This window comes from Sus scrofa, chromosome 14, assembly GCF_054392235.1.
Source record: "Sus scrofa isolate SSC_HxYL_T2T_F1_AM1 chromosome 14, Sscrofa_HxYL_maternal_Yorkshire_Landrace_v2.0, whole genome shotgun sequence".
In the NCBI taxonomy this organism is placed as follows: Eukaryota; Metazoa; Chordata; class Mammalia; order Artiodactyla; family Suidae; genus Sus; species Sus scrofa.
The window spans coordinates 82,278,191-82,301,718 of record NC_139396.1 but is presented as its reverse complement, the minus strand read 5'-3'; the positions used below and the strand labels follow the sequence as shown (position 1 = coordinate 82,301,718).

At 46.8% G+C, this 23,528-nt stretch overlaps 1 protein-coding gene across 23 annotated transcripts in view; it reads left to right on the top strand.

The window, feature by feature from the left end:
• The window catches only part of URB2 (URB2 ribosome biogenesis homolog), a 107,832-nt gene that overhangs the window by 911 nt on the left and 83,393 nt on the right, over positions 1–23,528 (top strand). For 13 of the 23 annotated variants that reach the window (XR_014827850.1, XR_014827845.1, XR_014827849.1 and 10 more), the window contains exons 2-9: positions 1,156–1,294; positions 3,018–3,194; positions 5,182–8,488; positions 10,999–11,159; positions 13,181–13,291; positions 15,120–15,362; positions 18,438–18,525; positions 20,656–20,795. Coding sequence is in view for 15 of the 23 variants with exons in the window: in XM_084996853.1 (XP_084852979.1) it covers positions 1,169–1,294; positions 3,018–3,194; positions 5,182–8,488; positions 10,999–11,159; positions 13,181–13,291; positions 15,120–15,362; positions 18,438–18,525; positions 20,656–20,795 (4,353 nt within the window). In the remaining 8 variants the exon portion in view is untranslated. Of the gene's footprint in view, positions 1–543; positions 681–1,155; positions 1,295–3,017; positions 3,195–4,472; positions 4,632–5,181; positions 8,489–10,998; positions 11,160–13,180; positions 13,292–15,119; positions 15,363–18,437; positions 18,526–20,655; positions 20,796–23,528 lie in introns of those variants that run through there. The other 10 variants (XR_014827851.1, XR_014827852.1, XM_084996858.1 and 7 more) reach the window with 4 other exon arrangements.

Below are 23,528 nucleotides of genomic sequence, written 5' to 3'. Positions count from 1 at the left end.
TGCGATCTTTTTCTGGTATTTCCTTGGCCGTGTTTTGTTTTTATGATAATTTTATTTCAGTATTAAGTATCATGAAAAACTTTCTCTCCTAAGGAACTGACTTGCTTACTTTTATATAATGCAAATGATTTAATCTGATATATTTGCCCTTTTTGCTATGACTTAGAAACTCAAACTATAAATGCCTCAGTTTTATGGGATTATAGGTGGTTGGAGTGTTTGCATTCTTTTTTTATTCGTGATTTTGTTATATTGGTATTTTTTCATGTTAATTTTGTAGCTATATTTTGTAGAGTCTTTCAGAAGAGCTGTGGATCAAGTTATACTGGGACGTTACTGTTGCAGCTGGAATAAATCTTTCTATTGGAACTAGGTTTATACTGTATTTATTTTGTACTTGAGGAAATATTACTATGTCCAAATACTGCCTCCTTGTCTCTTTAAACTGTTGAAAGGAGCTGGTCCTGATACATAGTATATTATGAAGCATTTGTGAAGAAATTTACTTTTTCCATCTAAAACCAAGTATGAATGAATCTTTTCAGAAATTCTGTGAACACTTTGGGTTTTGTCCCTTTGAATTTCTGCGAACTAACCTCTGAGGATGTGGTGTTGGAGCACAGCAGGAATACTTGTGTGTAATCCATCTTCTGTTTGCTTTCATCTGAATTTCTCCCAAGGTGATGGACTCAAGCATCTATCTGTAGACTTATGCCTGATAGCATTTTAATTTCATTAAAAGGAAAAAAAATTTTTAGGGGAATGCCCATTGTAGATCAGCAGAAATGAATCTGACTAGTATCCATGAGGATGCAGGTTTCATCCCTGGCCTCACTCAGTGGGTTAAGGATCCGGCATTGTGGTGAGCTGTGGTGTAGGTGGCAGATGCAGCTCAGATTCAGACTGGCTGTGACATAGGTCAGTGGCTACAGCTCTGATTCAACCCCTAGCCTTGGAACCTCCATATGCTGTGGGTACGGCCCTAAAAGACAAAAGACCAAAACAAAAAGAAGAAGAAGAAGGAAAAAAAGACAAAAAAAAATTTTTTTAAAGACTACGGGTTATGTAGACCATAAGATACATAATGTTCATTTTCTGATGCCTTTTAAGTTTGGACTTAATGTAATTTTTTTTTTCCATTGCTTTAAATTGCAGGTAAAGTACAGCAATGGCTGCTGTTTATTCTGGCATTTCTCTTAAGCTTAAAAGCAAGACAACTTCCTGGGAAGATAAACTAAAACTAGCTCACTTTGCTTGGATTTCTCACCAGTGCGTTCTTCCAAATAAAGAACAAGTAAGTTTAATGTGAAAGTTACATTACTGTAACCTAAAGTGATGATCATTTATGTAAATTGCATATTGACATTTAAATAAAATTTTTAAAGATTTGAGAAAAGATTGGGGAAGGAAACATGGTTGGAAAGTTAAAAGTAGTGTCAGTGAGAAAAAGTAAGTAGTCAGGTATTTGATTAACAAAGTTCTTTTGCTACAAAACCTCAGTCAGCATTTCTTTTATGTTTGGAAACATCTCATATTCTGAACTAGGTATGTGTATCAGTGAACAAATAGGTTACAGAAGTCAGGTTCTGACTCTCCATTTGTTTGTAAATCCAAGGTGATGCTCTATAAGCAGTTACTCGTGGTGTTTTGTTAAACATCTTTAGAATTTGATGAATTGAAGGTTGGGAGGTAGAGAAGTTTTAGCATTTGTAAGTAGGCCTAGGGAAAAGAGATTAGAAACCTATAGATTAAAAAAAAGAAAGAAAAAGAAACAGATTATCAACCGAGAAAGACATGGCTCTTTGTTAACATTTCTCAAGCTTGACAGAAAAATATTGTTAATACAATGGAGACACGTTGATGAGCTCATGAAGTTGGGTTAACATACACTCATTTGCTGGTATTTAAGACAGCACCAAATGTTTTACAGATTGATTGCATCCATTGAAATGATGAGGTACTACTGTCGAATCTAGTGGTTTCTAAAACCTGGCTGCACCTGAGTGTCATTTCAGCTGCTTGGCAGTCACTTGGCAGTCTTGGCAGGCTATTTGATCAAGGTCTCCACTATCCTTATCCTGAGAGAGGTTTTTTTTTTTTTTTTAAGCATTTGTTTCTGTTCATGCTGTGATGACAGTTCTGGTGGTGTCATGATCTGAGGCCTCACTGGCATTCCTCCTGTGTATTAGTAAGGAAACACATCACAGTAATGGAAACCTCTTTTTAGTACAGTGCTCAGTGAATGAATGATTTCACAGGAGACAGTCTCCATCTTCTGAAAGCCATAAATGGATTCAGAGATGAAGCGGGTAACCCAGGCAGCCAGGACACAGACCCCAGTCTTCTGACTGCATCTTTGCTCTTGGGTGGGATTTATTTTGCGGCCATTCTGAGTAATTCGTGTGTTTTTAACTTTCAAAATTCATTGTCATTTCAGAGATGCTAGTGAAACTGTTAGTTTCACTTGAAACTTTTTGTTGCCCCCAGATGAAGACAAAATTAGTTTTTAAAAAATTGATTCTCTAATAATAAATATTTTAATATATCAAGACATTTATGTCTTGTAATATCACCAAAGATAAGTTTTATTTTATCTTGTTTTGTTTTTTGTTTTTGCTTTTTAGGGCCACACCTGCGGCATATGGAGGTTCCCAAGCTGGGGGTCTAATTGGAGCTACAGATGCCAGCCTATGCCACAGACATAGCAACGCCAGATCTGAGCCGAATCTGCAACCTACACCACAGCTCACGGAAATGCTGGATCCTTAACCCACTGAGAGAGGCCAGGGTTGGAACCTGCAACCTCATATTTCCTAGTAGGATTTGTTTCCGCTGGGCCATGATGGGAACTCCCCACCAAAGATAAGTATTAAAGGAGTTTTTCCCTTGGCAACTGTATTTGGTTATGATTGGAATATCCTTATAAATGTCCAGTATATGTCTATCTTGGTAAAGAAGTTTATTTATTTTTCAAAGTGTATTTATTTATTTCTTAAGTATGCTTCTTCCAAATTCAGGTATTACTAGATTGGGCAAGACAGTCATTGGTTGCATTTTATAAGAAAAAACTTGAACTGAAGGAAGACATTGTTGAAAGGCTTTGGATCTATATAGATAACATTCTGCATAGCAGAAAATTACAGGATCTCCTCAAAAATGGAAAGACAATTAACCTCCAGATTTCTCTCATCAAGGTAATTAACAGTTTTCCTGTCTTAAGCTGTATGTATTACACACACCTCTGTTGATTTCCTGTTAATGCTGAGGCTTCTTTGTCTTAGGGTTAATTATAGGAAGATGCAGAAAATATCAAGGTAAGGGAGGAGAAAAATATTATTAGAATTATAACATGGGAGTTCTCGTCGTGGCGCAGTGGTTAACGAATCCGACTAGGAACCATGAGGTTGAGGGTTCAGTCCCTGGCCTTGCTCAGTGAATTAAGGTTCTGGTATTACCATGAGCTGTGATGTGGGTGGAAGACGTGGCTCAAACCCCTAGCCTGGGAACCTCCATATGCCTCAGGGGCGGCCCTAAAAAGACCAAAAAAAAAAAAAAAAAAAAAAAAAAAAAGAAAGAAAGAAAAAGAAAAAAAGAGTTGTAATATGCATGATACTGATAGAATGCATCTGTGTGTTCTACACTGTACAAAGTACTTTATATATTTACTATTCAAGAGAAACAGAACTTTTTCATAAACTGGTTGTTAATTACCTTTTTAATTGGAAAAGGTGGCCAGCAAATGATGCTACCTTATGATTCCCGCCCTCCCCCACACCTTTCTTTTGGACCAGAGGGAGATAAAAGTCTGAAATCTAAATGAGAACTTCCTCACAGGCTTTTGGTTGAGTGATTTTGATGTTTCAGATCAGAATAATGAACTTCATTGTCAATACTGAGTGTTTTGAAATACTGTGAGAGTAGCTGGTGACAATAAAGAATACTAATAACAACCACTGAATGTGGGCCAGTCTCAGAGCGGGAACTTGCTAGAAGTCCCACAGCTGGTAAGTGGCAGAGCAGGGATTTGAACCTCCATCTCTCTGATCACAAAACCTGTGCTCTTCCCTGGAGCCTCACCCACACGAGTGTGTGGGCAGGAGGAGGAAATCAGTAGAGGCTGGAACAGAGGAATGAAATAGTTGATGCTTGATAGTTTATATAGGCTTTAGTGGTTCTTGAAATTGTGTTCTAAATTGTGTCACTTTTTAACTTAATAGACCAGCAGCACCAAAATGGGTTATTCTGTATGGTCCTTTGGGAATGTGGGAAGAAAACCTTACAACTCTGTTTAAAAAGAAGTCACTTTAATTTTTATGTATGCTTTATAAATATATAAAATACTGGACCTGTAGTGCATTTGTACAGTTTATAACCTTATCAGGTATAAATGTGGAAAAGTTGTATAATCAGAAAAAATTGGAGATCACTATAGTAGTGTGCTGGCATTTAAGTATTTGACATTTTTGTTTCAGCTTTTCCAGAGCCAGCAGATACTTGAATGGAGATAAACACACCCATGTTATAGGGCTACTGATAACTTAGCAGCAAAGATCAATATGTTTTTTAGATGTTATAAGGCTGGGAGCAAATCACTTAGCCTACGAGTGAATTTTGGAATCTGCCTGGCCCTTGTAAGTTTTGGTGTTTGTGAATTTCAGAATTTTGGAAGCCATGGACTGTGGGTTTACTATATTATAAGTACTAACTGGCAGCAGCATTTGTTTTCTTCTTAAACGATATGGCTGATCATAAAAATGTATTTTTGAGGAGTTCCCTCTGTGGAACAGTGGGTTAAAAATTCAACTGCAGGGAGTTCCTGTTGTAGTACAAGGGAAACAAATCCAGCTAATATGCATGAGGATGTGGGTTCGATCCCTGGCCTCGCTCAGTGGGTTAAGGATCTGGCTTTGCTGTTAGCTGTGGTGTAGGTCGCAGACGTGGCTCAGATCCCGCGTTGCTGTGGCTGAGGAGTAGGCTTGTAGCTAGAGCTCTAATTTGACCCCTAGCCTGAGAACTTCCATATGCTGCGGGTGCAGCCCTAAAAGATACATGCATACACACACACACACACACGCACACAGATGGGGGCAAGGAATAAGGTCACTGATTCTGTTGTTTTTTTGTGTACATGTGTGCGGGTGTGGAGTTGGTGATGGGTTTTCTCTCTTTCTTCACGCTCAGATCCTCAATGAGAGAGCAGCTGAGTTCTCCCTTTCGGGATCCCAGAGAAACATCGGTGCTGTGCTGAGCTGCTGCCAGGGTATCCTCTCGACGCCTGCCCTTGCTGTCATCTACACGGCCAGACAGGAGCTGGTGGTTGACCTTCTGAGCCAGCTCTGCTGGTCAGCCTGTAGGCAGCCAGAAGCAGCCATGATACCCCAGTTATTTGAGGTCATTCACCTGACCCTTGGACATTACCTCTCTATTCAGCAGCAGCAGGTCAACCCGAGACGCGCGTTTGGGGAGGTGACTGGGCACCTGCTCCAGCCCTGCCTGGTCCTGAGACATTTGCTCTTAGGGGGCACATGGACACAGGCTGGCCAGGGCCAGCTGCGGCCGGCCCTAGGTCGGGATGTTAGGAATCAGATTGAGGCCATGCTTCGAGGTGGAGTTTTTCAGCCGGAGCTTCTCTCTTCCTACAAAGAGGAGCTCCTGGAGCAGCAGCAAAGTGACACAAAGATGGGGGCCATGAAGAACCTTCTCACGCCCATGGGCACTGTGACTGCTGGGCTGGTTGACCCTGGCTACTGTGAACCGGCCCTTCATGCTGCTGTTGTAGCCAGCTCGGTGGCCTTGCTGTACAAGCTCTTCATCGATGCTTACCTCAAGGAAGGGAACCAGCTGCTCTGCTTCAAGGCACTCCCTAGGCTGTTTGGTTGCTTAAGGGTTTCCCAGCTGCAGGAAAAGCAGATAAAAGTGCTGTCTGCTTCCGACTGGACCACAGAACTCCTGGTTCTGGAACAGCTGCTCAACTCAGTGGCCAGTAATAACATCTACAACATTGCAGCTGATAAGATCCGACATGGGGAGGCTCAGTTCCACTTTTACCGCCACTTGGCCGAGCTGCTGATAAACCATTCCCAAGCACCCGTGCCAGCCTGGTTCCGCTGCCTCAGAGTTCTGATGTCTCTGAATCATTTGATTCTGGAGCCAGACCTGGACGACCTGTTGGCTTCGGCATGGGTCGACGCAGAGGTCATGGAGTGTCGAACCAAGAAGGCCCAGGAAGTGCTGGTTCACACGCTTTTCCAGACATACGCCAGGCTCCGGCAGGCACCCCGGCTGTTCCAGGAGCTGCTGGGGGTGATGTGTCGCCCTGCAGCTGAGGCACTGAGGCAGCCCATGCTGGCCGTAGGCCCCTGCACCGCGCTCCGTGAGTGCCTCCTGGAGCTGCCTCCTAGTCAGGTCCTAGACACATGGGACCTCGTGCTGGAGAGGTTCCAGGCTCTGGTACTGCCTCACTTGAGAGGTGATGCTGATATGGCCTGGAAGTCCCTGTCACTGAGCTCACTGCTGCACTGTGTCATGGTCCACGCACGGGTCCTGGACAGCAGCGCACCCCTGCCCGTGGTTAGGCGGTTACAGCGCACCATGGAGGGGATGCTGCAGGATCTTGTGAAGCCCTTGCTGGACCTTCTCCAGGAGCCCCGGTGCTCGGCCCCTGAGCTCTGGTGCCAGAAGGTCAGTGACTCTGCACTCCTGTTAGCCCATACCTGGGCCCAGGTGGACACTGTGCTGGGTTTAAGCTGCAGCCACTATCATGCCGCTGCAGAGCCCTCGAGCCTCCCTTCACTTCTCCCAGGCGTGGAGAGCCAATGCTGGAAGAAGGTAGAAGAGTTTACTGTGCAGTTCAAGTCCCTGGGCAGGTATTGCTTCGAGCAGCTCCACCTGCAGAAAATGAAGAAGACATTAATGCAAATGAGCTTCCAGTCGGCTGAGGCCCTCCACGCCCTGAGGCAGGATGCTGCCTACATCCTGGACTCTGGGAGAGCGAGCCTGACCCTGGGGACAGCGGCTTCCTGGGACGGTCAGGTGGGGACTGTGAGTGCACTCACCTACCCCGTCGCACATTGGCACTTGGTTGTGTCCAATCTCCCAATTTTAATATCCTATCTTTGTCCTGATGACGTGAGATACGTGGCCAGCATCCTGCTGAGAACTTTACCAGTGAGCAAAGCCCAGGAAGACTTGGCAGAGGAAGAGGCAGACCTCACACTTGGGAAAATATCCCAGGCTGTTCTTCACAGCCCCCTGTTCCCAGAGATGCAGTCCCTCCATTCTGCTTTCTTTCTGTGCCTTGCTGCGCGCTGTAGTAGTGTCCTGCGTTCCAGTGCCCAGGAGAACCCGACTCTTCTCCGCCAGCAGCTTCCTTGGCTCTTTGAAGAGGACCACGTGGTGGTGGCTCCCTGGGAAGACAGATTCTCAAAAGTCGTATCTGAAGGTGCAGAACTGAGAGGAGAAATTGCCCACAACTTACTGTCCTTGGTCAGGGGTGACCTCTGCATTCAGCTGGAGGGAGAACAGTTAGAGCGCCTCCTGGGGCTTTTGGAAGTTGTTTCTTCTCTGCAGCTAGACAGCCTCTCGCCTCCTGATCACATGCATTGTTTTCTTCTGCTGCTGTCCACAGCCGTCACCACACTGGGCAGCTCCTGCCCCTCCTCCCTGGCCCTGAGGTTTTTGGTGACTTGCTACCAGCTTCTTGGTTACCTGCAGAGAGGGAAGAGTGCCCAGTCAGCGCTCAGGACCATGTATGTCAGTGATGTCTTTGAGGTCACACTGACCTCCCTGTTCAGAGGCAGCAGGAGGCTTCTTGTGGACATGGATGATCCGTCTTGGCTGGAATTCCTGCAAGTGGTAGGGACATTCTTAGAACACTTACTGCAGATGCTTATCCAGCGGAAGCTCAGCCCAGGGCTCAATTTTGGGAAAATCATTGCATTCCTCTCAAGAGACGACCTGTGCACTGAAGCGACTTCAGGCAAACAGGGGGAAAGCCAGAATCCTCTGGGCCAGCAGCTCCTTCTCGTGTCTTTAACCAGGTTGTGCCAGGTGCTGGGACCTTTAGTCAGGGAGCAGCGGCAGCACGACGAGGCCCTGGAGGCACTGCCCGAGCTGTTGCAGCAGGCCGTGCTCCAGACGGGGGCCGTGCTCCAGCTCTGTGTGGCCGGCAGGGCCCAGGGCCGGCGCCTCCCCTCCACCATCATTGCCTCGGTCAGTGCGCTCTTAGAAGCCGACGTGGCCCAGCGTTCCACGTGCAGCGGGACAGAGGTCCCCCGAGTGACTGACGGAATGCTGCTCCCCAACAGTGCCCTCTACCAGACCGTTTACTCTCAGATCCTGTCGGAGTTGCCAGCCCTGGCAGGAGACACCCTCTCTCTCCAAGCTGCCGTGCAGTTTTTAACTCTGTTCTCTTTGGCCCCAGAATTACATCCCAAGAAGGAATCTGTGTTTACCTCCGTGTTTCATTCTGTGAGAAAAGTCCTTGCAGGTGAGATGCTTTCCCTGGAGCTAGTTCTTTGCTGTAGAGCTTTTGGAGGAGGTTAGCTGAGGGGGCAGCAAGGCGAGTCGCTGCCCCTCCTCTTCTGGAACTCGTTGCACCTTTCACAGGGTCCCGCACAGTGGGCCGCGAGAACCCCCTCTGGGAGTTCATTTCCAGTGTCTGCCTTCTCTGCACGTGTAAGCAGTTCCTCTCGAGGTTGCTTCCCTGCTTTGTACACAAACAGCAGTCTTTGTACTTAGTTCTTCACTTATTTTGGAGGTGTTGTGGTTTATGATTTGGAACCATTCTTCTCTGTCCTGGCCCCAGAGGTCCACGTAGATAGTTTCATCCTATCTTAGGCTCTTCTGTATGAGATCTTCAGGGCTGTCAGTGGACTTAAGATCTAAAATCTGCCAACTTTTAAAAAATGCACATGAGTTAGTTTATGGGGAGCCTCATAAAATTCCTCGAGGGCAGGACGTCATCCGCCAGGTCTCAGAGCTGTACCTACCGTGGGTGTCCATCGGATGGATGCTCAGCCTGTGATGTCATCACAGTGTTTTAGCCGGATAGCACCCTTTCAGGCAGGCTAATCAGGACCAATAACCTAGCCAGTGTCTTCATGCAGGAGAATTCACTACCTGCTAGATCAGAGGTTAGCAGGCTGATTCCATCCTTAACTTGACCCTTCAGGGTAGCACTGTTTCCAGTTGGCCTGGGTCTGTTTTCTTCTTGTTTGGTGGTTATCGAGGTGGAGCTTAGTTAGGATGACCCTCTAAGATGAGGCTGGGGAATCTGCCAGCCTGGCCTGACCCTCCCAGTGCACACTGACCCATCTGTTCTCAGTGGGGAAGCTGTGACAGGTGAGGTGGAGCTGTGGGCATGCTCAGAGATGAAAGTGGTACTTGGGGCCTTGTGGGAAGTAAAGCCCCTGGGCCCAGGCCAATGCTGGGGTGCTGTGGCCTGAATGACACTCCGCTGCCTCCTTTGCTAATCTGCCTGGTTGTGGATTGACTGGAGGGATTTGGTCTCATGTGTTCTGTCTCTGTTGGTGACTTTTAGGGAACAGGGGCTAAAATTCCCCTTATAGTAACACAAGTTAGCGCATTCTGAGAGGACATTCTGAGAAATGACGGCTGGTGGTCTAAAGCTCTGCTCCGTGGCTAGATGTGGTGTCCTCCTTTATCTCTGCAGCCCAGGTGACCTGAGGTGGCCTCTGAGTCCTAACTGTGTCCCTGGACTTGTGCTGCCCCTGATGTCAGGGGAAGGGCCGTGGTCAGGGTGGTGAGGCCAGCCACCACACCGCATCCTCAGACCCTGTGCTGAGTGTCACAACCCTGAGCAGCTTGACCGGGTCTAGAGAAGGACTCAGGATGTGAGAGGGCTGGGAGAAAGGCCAAGTGAGGAGTGGCCCGGGGCTTTGGGCTGGAGGGAGGGAGGGCGAAGATGGAGACCACCTGTGTCCTCTGGTGGTTCAGGTGGGTCTCAGCTCAGAAGAAAGAGCAGTCATAAGGGGTGTTTCCTGAGTGGAACAGGCTCTCTCAGTTCAGTTACCAAAACCCATCACCCACCTAATTGACCCAGTGGACCTTCCCACAAACTACATGAGTCATGGGGTGAGGAAAGGCTGTGAACTGAACAGAACTGTGGACAGTGGGTTGTGTGGGTGCAGATGGCTGCAGCCTATGCCTGTGAACGTGGGTGATGGGTGGGTAGGTGGAGGTGGGGGCAGTGCTGGTGCTGAACCCTCTCTGATTCGCCAACCACAGGGGTGGTGCTGTTCTGCCCATTTCTCAGATGAGGGAATTGAGGCTCAGGTTGTGTGTCCAGGATTGGACAGCTTGTGGAGCACTTGGACTAAGACGTTGCCTCTCAAAGCCTTGGTCCCGCGGCCCCCCAGTGCTGTATGTAGTAAGTGAAGAACAGGGTGGGAAAGTTGTGCTGGGGTCAGATTGGGAAGAGCCTCTGATGCCCTAACTGTGGGCTCTATTGTGAAGCCTTGGGACCCCAGGGACTTCAGAACTGTCCTACATTAAGTGGAAAACAACAGGGTGACTGCAACAGGCAATCCTCAGAGTTCTTTCCATCTCTTCAACGTCCCTGTCTGCAAGAGTTCACCCCATCCCTTGTTCCCCTACTGATTTTTATAAGAGAATATAAGCAAAGTACAAAAAGAGTATAAAGTGCCAGTCACCTGTGTCCCATGATGCAGGGCCAAGCCCTGCTAAGCCGTGATGTTATCATCATCATCCTCTCATGCCCCCCGCACCTGTGCCCTGTGCTGGGCACAGGTGCGGGGGGCACGGCACAAGTATTGGTCCAGGGCACAGGTGCTGGGTTCGAGAGGGTGGTGTTGGGCAGTGAATGTGCCCTGCTTTTTCACCTGCACTGTGAGCATTTCCCCATCCTAAGATGCTGACCTTTAGTGGCTATACAGCATTTCATCGTATGGCTGCTCTGGTTTATTTTACCTTCTCCTTGTCTGTCACACCTTTCAGTTCTGTTTCTTTTCCACGCAGATCCTACAATTCCGGTTCAGGTAGTTGAGGATATTGAGCCTCATTTGGGAGCCTTGTTCACCCAGATGTTAGACGTTGGGACAACAGAGGACTTCAGGCTGGCACTGCAGCATATTCTCCAAGGACTTGACGTCAGTAACACCTGGAAAGCAGATCAGCAGGTGGGCTGCTCCTTTCTCCCTCAGGTGGTGGCACGTAGGTGATACTGGCTTCCATGGAACAATTGTTTGAGATACAGTGTCATTGCTGAAACCCATCAGATGGACAAAGTCAATCTGACAGAAACTGTAGGCACAGTGGGATTTGGGAGGGAGAGGCAGCCTCAGTGCCCCGAGGCCCTGTTTTCCAAAGGGGACTTTTTCACATTATAACTGTGTGTTCTTATCACATGAAGTACTATGTGTTACATGTTCGTAATGTCGACGCATAAATTTCTGCAAATCCGTTGTGGGAGGTCTCTGGCATCATATTTTTGGAAAAATTTTACTTGGTTTGGTCACATAGCCCAGATCCATGTGAGAATCCCTTGGGAGGACAAGCTGCCTTTCTTAACCTTTGTCTGTTTGGAAGTTGCTAATGAAGCCCTGGGCTTGCATTTAGCCTTGCATGTTTTGGGGAGCCTCTGCGTGGGGCTGAGGTGGCAGAGTTTGGTACTCTCAACAGCCCGAGCAGTGGACCGGCCTGATGCTGTTCCTGCTCACACAGGAGGGGAACGCCAGAGGGCTCCCTGCCTAGGGCCAGGGTTGCAGCTCAGGCCTTTTGGTGGCTTTGTGACTGGTCATAATCAGCACACGGAAACTGGGCTTTGGTTGGGTGGGAGTTGAGCTGGTCATGGGCAGTGGGGAGAACCCACATCTCCTATGTGAGCATGAGGCTGCTGTGCCACCCCTTCTGTCCCTGCGGCATGTGCCTGTTTCTGGGGGTTTTCCTTGTGCGTGTCTGCTGCAGCTTTGAGGAGGCCTCTTGGATTCCCTTCAGCAAGCCAAGGGGGAAACAAATGGTAAACTTCTACTCAAACCAGTCAGGTGGAGGAGAGCCAGGGACGGGGTGGGACTAAGCTAAGGGGGGAGGTGGAGAGGATCTGGGTGGCTATAGAGACAAGAGAGGAGGGTGGAGTGTGCACAGCTCTGTGAGTGTGTCTGGCTGGGGATGGGGGGCAGCCAGCAGGCCCTGGGCAGAGAGACATCCGTGGGGGTAGGAGAGGGGACAGAGCTCAGGGAGGGGGTGTGGTGTGGCTGGTCAGAGGGAGCCAGAGCAAAGAGCAAAAGCGGAATTTTGTGGTGAAGGGTCTCACAGGGTCAACAGGGAGCCAGGGAATGGTGCGAGGCCAGAGTGGATGGGGTGAAATGGCTGGCACAAGTCCCTGACGTTAGCTCCCTTCCCTTCTTTTTTTTTTTTTTTTTTTTTTTTTTTTGGTCTTTTGTCACTTTAGGAGCACATCCATGGCATGTGGAGGTTCCCAGCAAGGGGTCAAATCAGAGCTGCAGTGAACCCTCATCCTCATGGGTACTACTTGGGTTCGTTAACCCCTGAGCCATGACGGGAACCCTGCCACTTTTTTTTTTTCTTTTTAGGACCACACCCGTGGCATATGGAGGTTCCTAGGCTAAGAGTCAAATTGGAGCTATAGTTGCTGGCCTACGCCACAGCCACAGCAACGCTAGAACCAAGCCACATCTGTGACCTTATACCACAGGCCACGGCTACGCCAGAACCTTAACCCACTGAACGAGGCCAGGGATCGAACCTGCAACCTCATGGTTCCTAGTCAGATTCGTTTCCACTGCGCCAGGATGGGAACTCTCCCTTCCCATCTCATGGTTTAAAACCATCGCCTGCCATTGTGGCACCTGATTTATTGTTCACTTTGTGTGCGTTTCCTTTTGGCCCCTCCTTTCATCCCTACGCAGGTGTGGTTCTCACAGGTAAGTTACGGTGGCCTCTACTTTGACACCGTTGGGCCCTGTGATCAGATCACTGTGCCCACTCCTGGCCTCTTCTATCTCACCGTCCTGTCACATTTACATCATGCCACCTCCATCACACTCAGGACCTGCCTAAGCCAGTCTCGTTCTTGCCTGGCCCTGCCCTATCTCAGCACAAGGCCCCACTTCCATCCCAAGGTAGACTTCCTGAGAGCTCTGACTCTTGCTGCTGCTGAGCAATTCCCTTTTCCCTTCAGGTTGTCCTGTCAGCTGTGACACTGATCAAGCTGCTCCTGAGCTGCACACTCAGTGGAGAGAAGGCCGGATTGTTCTGGCGAGCATGCCCACAGATGATCACCGCTCTGACTGTGAGTGTGCCCCTAGCCCTGTGTGCAAACCAGGGGCAGCGCTTCTGCTGCTATCACACCCTGCTTTTATGCTCTGCCCTGGGGACAGCCGTAAGCACATGTTTTTCTGTGTGTTCTGGTAGCACTTTTGTCTATAAAATTTTGTGATCAGTTTGGCATGTTCATTTGTTTATAGGACTCTGTGTCTGTGTGTTTAAATTATGATTCAATGAGGGAAAAATGGCTTTAGAATAGGATAGTAATGTTGCAGATTAATTCTCATTAAGCCCCCCAGAAATGTTAAATTTTGGCACCTGTTGACCTTACACAGTAGTTATGTAACCTTTTGTTTCCTTATGACAAAAGCCTAGTTCCAATTGGACTGACTTGATGTTTCTGCCCTCAGGAATCAGTCTTCTTACACTTGGTTTGAAAGAGCAGTATCTGTTTTACCACCTTATCAGACATTATCTAGCTTGTTCTTCCTGAGAGAGTTAGCATGTTCCCAGGGTAAAAAGATCTAGGGAGTAGACCTAACAAGTTGGCACCTCTATTTTGTTGCTTTGTTTTCCTGAGAATCTGCATTAGTGAACGAATCCCTTTAGTCCATCGCTTGTGCTGGTGTGTGTGTGGTCTGTGTGGGTAGCGTGCATGGTAGGTCCACGTTGATATAAATGCCAGGCTAGAAACCGCTGTCAGCATGGCCAGGCTGCCCAGAAGGGCCCTGTGAGAGACAGGCCCCCAGAGGCCTCCCAGGGGTTCTGTTGGCAGGAGGTGGTGGCATGAGGCGGGTGGTCACAGGTGGGCTTGCCCAGATTACTTAGGTAAGACTTCAGTACCCCTTGCCTTGAGTCTCTGTATTCTTTTAGAAAAATAACTGAACATCTTTACCTAGAACTGACTTTTATGAAATGTAACAAATGAAGTTTAATTACAGACTTTTTTATATTGAAATATAGTTGATTCAATGTTAATTTAATTGATACAATGTTAACTTGTATATAGTAAAGTGATTCAGCTATACATATGTACATTCTTTTTCATATTCTTTTCCATTGTGGTTTATCACAAGATATTTAATATAGTTTCCTGTGCTATACAGTAGGACCTTATTGTTTATCCATCCTATACATTCTATACACAATAGTTTGCACCTACTGACCCCAAACTCCCAATCCTTCCCTCTCCCACCCCCGCCTCCTTGGCAACCATAAGTCTGTTCTTTATGTCTGAGTCTGTTTCTAGCTTGTTCTTTGTTTCTGTTCTGTAGATAGGTTCTTTGTGTCATATTTTAGATTCTACATGTAAGTGATAGATATCCTGTGGTGTTTTTCTCTGACTTAACGTCACTTAGTATGAGAATCTCTAGTTGCATCTATGTTGCTGTGAATGGCATTATTTCCTTCTTTTTTATGACCAAGTAGTATTCCATTGTATACACGTACCACATCTGTTGATGGACATTGGGGTTGTTTCCAAGTCTTGGCTATAGTGAATAGTGCTGCTATGAACATTCAGGTACAAGAAATTTGAGAACTAATGATCTCTTTGGGAAGATAGTATTATGTATGTCTTATGTGTTTTTTGTTCTGAGAAATCAGATGGATCAACTCTTTTATAAGAAATGATGTCTTTTTGCAGTAGGTGAATCCCACAAAAAGTGTGGACTGAGACGGCCAAAGTCTGTGGTTAGGTGCCCCTGCCAGGGATTGAACCTGGTCTCCTCATCTCTTCAAACTGCCCAGTGACAGTTCAGAGTCTGGACACTCTTACTCCTGTCACTTGGGGTTTGGGGCCCTTTTTCTGGACAGTTGCCTTCATTTTCTGTCTTTTGTTCCTTATCTTGCAGCTGCAGACCCGAGAGGCTTGTCAGGAGCAGCCTGCAGCCCTGGTGGTGGTGGGGCCTGTCTTAGATGTTCTGGCTGGGCTGCTGCGGCAGGGAGAGGGGGCCATTGGCAACCCGCACCACGTCAGTCTGGCCTTCGGCATCCTGCTGACCGTGCCCTTGGACCACCTGAAGCCCCCCGAGTATGGGCGCATCTTCCCACGGGTGCACAATGTGCTCTTCTCGGTCCTGCAGTGTCACCCAAAGGTGAGGAGGAGCAGGAAAATCCAGCCCTCAGGAGAGCAGGAGGATGGGAACAACAGGGATTTGCAAAGCAAAGTTCTTGCTTCCAGCAATTTCTTGGGCCACAGTGGTTTCACGAGCACAGAAATGTCTGACCTTCATGTCAGGCTGGGTGAATGTCTCTTTGTTGGATCTGACACTTTGAACACACCTGTGTGCTAGGTGTTCCTGGAAGCCCGTTAGAAATTATTCTGTTTTTACAAATCGTATGTTTATTTTATTTATTTTAAATTTTTTGGTCTTTTTGTTTTTTTAGGGCCGCACCTGTGGCATGTGGAGGTTCCCAGACTAGGGATGTAATTGGAGCTGTAGCCTCTGGCCTATGCCACAACCACAGCAATGGCAGATCCGAGCCGTGTCTGTGACCTACACCACAGCTCACAGCAATGCCGCATCCTTAACCCACTGAGCAAGGCCAGGGATCAAACCTGCCACCTCGTGGTTCCTAGTCGGATTCCGCTGCTCCATGACGGGAACTCCACTGTGCCATGACAGGAACTCTGCAAATCATATGTTTAAATGTCACTCCCTGTCTTAGACCTCCTCTTGGGTTTATGATTCAGTTGGATTCAATTGGGAGTGAGACGTCCAGAATTCCAGTTTTATAGCATGGGCTGCTTTTCAAATAAAACTGAGACTAGAAAGAAATGCCCTATAGAAAATCCACCAGTTCGGCCAACATTCATTGAACATTCACTGTGTGTCTTATTTCAGCACAACAAGTCTGTGTAGTAGGTGATGATCCCATTTTATTGACGCTCAGATCTGCCAGGTGATTTGAGCAGTGTCACCCAGCTGAATCTGATAATTAGCTCAAGGCTGTGGATTTCTTTGCCAGGCTTCATTTCATTGTGTCACTGCTAGACATGTGGTGCATGTGAACTCATAAATAGAGTAGATTCATGTATATGTGGGCATGTTCCAATTTTAATGCTCTGAGGTTGCAAACCTGCCAGTAGTGCAGTTTTTAAAACGTTTGTTCTCTGGTAAACTTAAACACTCATGACATTGGGCCTTGGGTGGCTTCCTCAGTTAACAGTTGCCTCCTGCCCTTCCTGTCTCATCATCGTCTTTATTATTAGATCTATGCTGATTCTTAGATTTTTATGTGACTGTACAATATAAATGCAGTAACCCATCAATTACAAACTGAAATTGCAGATCTTGCAAAAGTGCAGGATTTCATGCAGGTGATGAAAGTGACATTATAAAGCTGTGTGAATCTGCTGCAAAATCAGTAACGAGTGACCAGTTAGCAAAATTAGAATGTTTCATGGCAAGAGAGAATTGACAAGGATAACATCCTGGTGTTGCAATGAAGAGTGATGTGACTGTCGCAGCAGCTCACACACATTGCCTGGAGGGCAGGGTGGGGAAGTAGGGCTCCAGTGTTGGGTGGCATGCAGAGTAGGCAGGAGTTGATACAGGCCCCAGGCTAGAATCTGCTTAGGAAAATCCGAAGGGAGCAGCATGAGTGAGCCAAGCCAGAGTACCCAGAAGGATGATCAGCAGCTGGCACTCTTCTCAGCTCTTTACATTTTATAAATTTAATTTAATCCTCATGACAACCCATTGTTTTCATTTTGCACAGGAAGTTTGAGGGGTCTGACCACGATTGCATATGAAGCCAGGGCGTGACCTCAGTCTGGCCTTGGGTTGTGGGCTTTTAATCAGTATTCTAATAGAGGATTAAGAGGGGTCCTGGGAAATTTGATGAAGCTCTGGAATACTTCGGCAAAAGTGACTTCTTTCTGAACATGTTGCTGAAGTCAACACTTTGACACGAAGAGTGTGATGTTATGTTCTCCAGACTTTGGATAAATTTTCTCAGCTCTTGATTGGTTTGTTCATCTCAGACTTAGAGCAGGGCTGCCTGGTGAAACTTCAGCATGGTGGATGTGCTGTGTCTGCATATGGTCCAGCATGGGAACTGTTGGCCACACGTGTCTTAACCACATGAAATGTGGTCTAGGAATCATATGACCAGGAACTGAATTTTAACTAATTAATTTGAATTTCGTGAGCCCCACGCGGCTTGCGGCTGCTTTATTGGACTATGTGTTGCTTTGATCATGATCTCAGGATGGTTGAGTGTAAAAGAAGCTTTTATAACTTTCGTGTTTTTCTCTTTTTTGTCTTTTTGTCCTTTTTAGGGCCGCACCCGCAGAACATGGAGGTTCCCAGGCTGGGAGTCCCACTGGAGCTGTAGCCACTGCCCTATGCTGGAGCCATAGCAATGCCAGATCTGTGCAGTGTCTGCAGTCTACACCACAGCTCACAGCAACACCGGATCCTTAACCCACTGAGCAAGGCCAGGGATCAAACCTGCAACCTCATGGTTCCTAGTCGGATTCATTTCCGCTGTGCTACGACAGGAACTCCTGGATTTGCTTTATGCAATCTTTTCTTTGAATGCCAGTTTCAATTGACTACTCTGGCTCTTGTACCTTTTAATATTTATTTTTACCTATTTCCAGTAATAGTAACAGCTTAGAGTAAAAGACACAGATTTAGCAAATTCTAAACTAGGATTGCCTCATTACATTCCTGAAGTTAATGCAACATGGAAGCTCTACCTAAACCATTAGAATGGAATGTTAAAGAGCTAAGGAAGTAAGGTGAGCATTTCCCTAGAAAGTTGGGGCAAAAAGTTGTCACAACAAAAAAAGCAGAAATAAGTATGATCTCCTTTATTTATTTATTTTTGTCTTTTTGCCTTTTCTAGAGCTGCTCCTGTGGCATATGGAAATTCCTAGGCTAGGGGTTGAATCGGAGCTGTAGAGCCACAACAACGCCAGAGCCACAACAACTTGGGATCTGAGCCGAGTCTGCAGCCTACACCACAGTTCATGGCAATGCTGGATCCTTAACCCACTGAGCAAGGCCAGGGATTGAACCCGCAACCTCATGGTTCCTAGTTGGATTCGTTAACCACTGAGCCACGACGGGAACTCCGAAATATGTATGATCTCCTTTAAAGTAGAACTTGAAATAAACAATTACCTACATATTTTTATATTCTTTTGTCTGTTATTACAGGTCATGCTGAAAGCCATCCCTTCTTTCTTGAACTGTTTTAACAGATTGGTGTTTTCAGTTATACATGAAGGCCGACAAAAAGACAAAGGTAATTCAGAGTAACAGTATCAGATACATGATTTCAAACAGGTTCATTTTACAGGTGTCTCTGACCACATAGTTACTGAAGATAGAACCACCCAGTTGAGTTTAAGTAAGAGAAGTATTCAGAGCATCAAATGAATACTCAAAAAAGAATTTATTTTATTTTTTACTATATCCACAACAGTGAATGCATTTGCCATCTCCTAATTAAAACAGTTCTTTTCTGGAGGAAAAAAGTGTCTAGATTTAGGAAATATTTACTCTTCATCTGCAGGGGATATAAAAGCATCTACAATCCCATTTTTGCCCTTAAGGAGTTCATAGTTCTGTGGGGAAATTGAAGAGGAGCGGACATTTGTAAAACTGGCCCATTTTATAAAAGGGTAGAATTCCTGCAGCTCACTGTTCCAGCCTCATCTTGGCAAGGTTGTTTCTTGACCACTGAAGCAAACTGCCATATGGCAATTGCACAAATTACATGTACAGCTTGTTTTCCAGCCTTGAAGTTTGTTGATTCTTGCTAAATGTCTAATTTGGGGGAGATTCTCGTTATGTAAAAATTTGCAGAGTTCCTGCTGTGGCGCAGTGAATTAAGAATCCAAATGCAGTGGCATCGTTTATGGCTGTGGCTGGGATTTAATTCCTGGCCCAGGAACTTCCATATGCCATGGGTATTGCCATTTAAAAAAAAAAAAGGAAAAAAAGGAAAGGAAACAGTAATAACAAAAACATACCAAGTTCATTGGTGCACGGTATATTTGTGATAGTTGATAGTTGCATCCGTTGAAAGTATGTAGTGAGTTTGATGGGTGAATACATGTGAGAAAGCACCACCACAGTCAAAACACAGAGCATTTGCATCATCCCCAAAAGTCCTCTTGGAGTCCCATTCCCCACCCTGGCCCCAGCCCTAGCCCCAGCCCCAGGCAGCCACTTATGTGCTTTTTGTCGCTGTGGGCTTGTTTGAATTTTCTAGCATTTTATTAAAAAAAGCAGTATGTTATGCACTGAACGAAAGCCAAGGAGGCTGCTGGGGTAGAGGCGGGGAGGCTCCCCACCCGGGCTCTGCTGGGGAGTGTGTGCAACTCAGGTCATGGGGACATTTCATACTGTTAGAAATCCTGGGAGGGAGTTTGTTCAGAAGGCCTGGATGATCCTGGCACTTTAGGGTGGGAAGAATGGGGAATTGGAAATAAATCTAGGAAGCCCGGAGGATATCTAATAATGCTAGCTGAGTCTTCTGTATCTACCTGACTAGAGAAGAAAAATCCTAGACAATCTCTGAAACTTAACAAGCAAAGACATAATTAGGTCATCTTATTTTTAGAATCATGTGATGTCAAAAGCCATTTTTTAAAATAGTTTTTCTCCCCCCCCCCTTTTAAGCTTTCCTTGTATAGAGCTATCCCACCCTTCCCACTCCCTTTTTTTGGGCACCCCGGGAAGGTGGCTTGATGTGGGATCTCAGTTCCCAGACCAGGGATCGAACCTGGGCCACAGCAATAAGAGCTCCAAATCCTAAACACCAGACCACCTGGGAGCTCCCCATAACCTTTTAAAAAATTTTTTATTTACTTATATTTTTTTATTTATTTGTTTATTTGATTTTTAGGGCCACACTCACAGCATATGGAGGTTCCCAGGCTGGGGGTCAAAACGGAGCTTCAGCTGCCGGCCTGCGTACGTCCCAGCCACAGCAGCGCCAGATCCAAGCCGCATTTTCGACCTGCACCACAGGTCACAGCAACGCCAGATCCTTAACCCACTGAGCAAGGCCAGGAATCGAACCTGAAGCTTCATGGCTCCTAGTCGGATTCTTTTCCGCTGTGCCACGACAGGGAACTCCCCCACAACCTTTTCAAATACAGTAGCAATTCTAGATTTCATCCTAAAAATCTTGGTTATTCTGGTTAGACTCTTTAAAAAAAAATGGTCTCTTGAGTATTATAAGTATTCTTCCCTTTGTGATACAGATAAATATTTGGACATATTCTGTCTTCCAAATGAGCCAATTAAAAGTCTGGAAAAAATGGAAGGTGTGAATAATTGGGGGCTATATTGAAAGTATAAAATCAGAAAAGTTAAAATGAACAGATTTTGAACTGATGGGTGTGGAAACATGCTGCTCCTGTAGGAGGCCCGGATGACCTGCCAGTGGTCCTGGAGTGTGCCCGCCTGGTACAGAGGATGTACAGTCACGTGGCAGCGCGGGCCGAGGAGTTCAGGGTGTTCTCCCCCTTCATGGTGGCCCAATACGTGACAGAGGTACAGAAGGTAAGCCTTTTCCTGCTCCGTGGCTTCTCCCTGGTGCGACAGATGACACTTGGGGCCCCGTGTCTTTCGCTTGCTGGCAGTGCCCTGCAGTGCCATCGTGAGGGCTGCCCAGAATGGGCCAGCAGCGCCTCTTGCTCCAGCACAAGCCTTGGGGCCTGTTCTGGGTGGTCTCCTGGATGCTAAGGGAGAGGAAATGTCACTCAGGTCAGAAGCAGCTCTCATGGAGCCAGGTTCAGTGGAGACAGAAGGAGGGTCTGGGGGTCTCCCAGCAGCAGGGGTTCACAGGTCTGTCGTGTGTGACTCAGCTGCTCCCAGACACTCAAAATAGAAGACATGGGAGGTGGGGAATCCCTGTAGATTTGTTCAACTATTTTAAGAACTCTGGCTCCACCTAGTCTGACTGTTGGGCTTGGCATTCTAGATAATTTCTTCTTCAACAGTGATCTCACCTTGGAGTGTCAGTGTGCTATTGTCACACTCCCACAGGGCCCCATGTGGCCACTATAGTAAGGTCATGACAAGACTTCTCACCCTTCTCATTGGAATTGAGTGTAAGAGTCTTAAAGCCCTGCGTGTTCACGTGTCTGTCTACCTGTGCAGGTGTAGATGGACATTTATATCGTTGCTCCTGCTCTCAGTAGAGTAACCCCCCATAAATCTCCTAGGAACCGGGATGAGCAGCTAGGAAGTGTGTTACCTTAGAGGCGTTGGTGTTTCTCAAGGGAGGGTGGTCGAGTAGCTTCTTCGGAAAGCCTGGTGTGGCCCCAGCTTCCATCCAGACCCTGTTTCAGGGTGAATTTGTGATGATCGGGTCATTTCCACTCTGGGCCCTGCCCCCTTGGCCAGTGGAGATGTCTGTCACATGGCAGGTGGTTGGCCAGATGGGGGTGGGTGTGCACACCTGGCCTACACTCGTCCTTGGATGTGGGCTCAGAGCTTTGTTTTTTTGAAGTTATTTAGCATTTTTATAGAATCTTGATAGGTCCCAAGTACTCAAACCATTGATGTGTTAAGCCTTTGCTAGAACTAGAGCTGGCATTATTTTCTCTTTTCACTGAAGGACAGAATGAGACCCAGCAATGCCACTTAACTAAGGGCCAGGAGGGGAGGTCATAACTTGAACGCTGAAGTAAGTCACTAGTTATTATTCTGAGATTTGAAAAAAATCTCTGGTTTCCCAGCCTAATTTATGCTCTTCGGTTATTTTTAAATTTTCATCTTGAGGGCCCAAGGCTGTTGTATCCCAGAATCCAGTGGCAGAACAATCTGTGCTTTATCTTTTATTTGTTTTTAAAATCAGCATTGAAGAAAGTATTCCATATGCGTTTGAGGCTTCTAGTGAGAGAGTCATAAATCTTTCTGGACCAGGAAGACACTTTTAAGTTTAATTAAATGCTAGGTAGCAAGTAGAGCTCTCGTTCCCCTCGTGCTTTGGGGGCTGGCACTGTTGATGGCTGGGGCAGATGACGGTGGGGCCCATGTCAGTCAGGAGAAGCAGCGAATCCCTACAGACCCTGTTCCTTCCATGTGGTGATGTGTTGTCTGAAGACATGACAGGGGAGTTTTGATTACTTTTTACCTTCTCTTTTACCCGGAGGTTAGATCCACAGCGTCCCTCTGTGTCAGTGGCTTAGAGTAAATGATTTGTACAACTTGCCTGCCTGAGGTTCTTTTAAATTACTTAGAGGTGTTTTCATTCACTGGCCAGTGATCTTAGTGTTCTAGACATTGGCTTTATTCTCTTGTTTTCTAAGTAAGTCGTCTGTAACAGGAAGATGTGGAGTGGTTGTGTTGTCCTGATCTACGGGCCTTCCTGTCACCAGCGCTGTGCTCTGGCTGGGCCTTCACCATGGGCATGCAGGGGAAGGGCCTGTGATGTCAGGATTCTGGTCCACATCTCAGCTCTGCCTCTGGGGAAGTGACTTTGCTTCCTTTTGCCTTTGGAAGTGGGCTTATTTGTTTAGTGAGTGGTAGGTCACTGAATGAATGAACAGTTAGCTTAAAAAATCCTCACCCAGCTGCTGAGATGAAGGACTTCTTGTTTTCAGTTTTTCCGCTTTGTTTTCTTTTCTTTCCTTCCTATAATACCTCAGCACGGAATTGCAGACAAGCCATTCCACCTTTGGTCCTTGAGCATTCTTGCTAGAAGCTGTGTGGCATGAACTCTTAGGTCACCAGAACATTAATAAAGAATGGCCACATCCTAGGCCTGTCAGCCAGAACCCTCCTGCTGCTTTCTGGTGTCGGCTGCTGCAGTGTGCAGACTCTGCCCAGCCCAGGTTCAGCAGAAGCCTGGGCGACTCTGGCCACCCAAGAGGGCCTGCTCTCTGGGCCTTTTTGTTGGATACCAGACTGCATCTTTGCTCTAAAAGTTCTTGCGCAGTAGCCGGCATGGCCACGTTGCAGCTGGGCTGCCCACTACTCCTGATGTGCCCCTGATTTTCATTAACCCAGGTGTTCAGGGGAGGGTTGCATCGTCAGGCACAGGGACCACTCCAACCCTTCTGGGTCAGTTAGAGATTTGGGGCCCATTGTGTTACTGTTGACAGAAATAAAAATATCTATGGGAGTTCCCATCATGGCTCAGCGGTTAATGAACCTGACTAGTATCCATGCTGGTTTGATTCTCTGGCCTTGCTCAGTGGGTTAAGGATCCAGCATTGCCATGAGCTGTGATGTAGGTCGCAGACATGGCTCAGATCTGGCGTTGCTGTGGCTGTAGTGTAGGCCAGC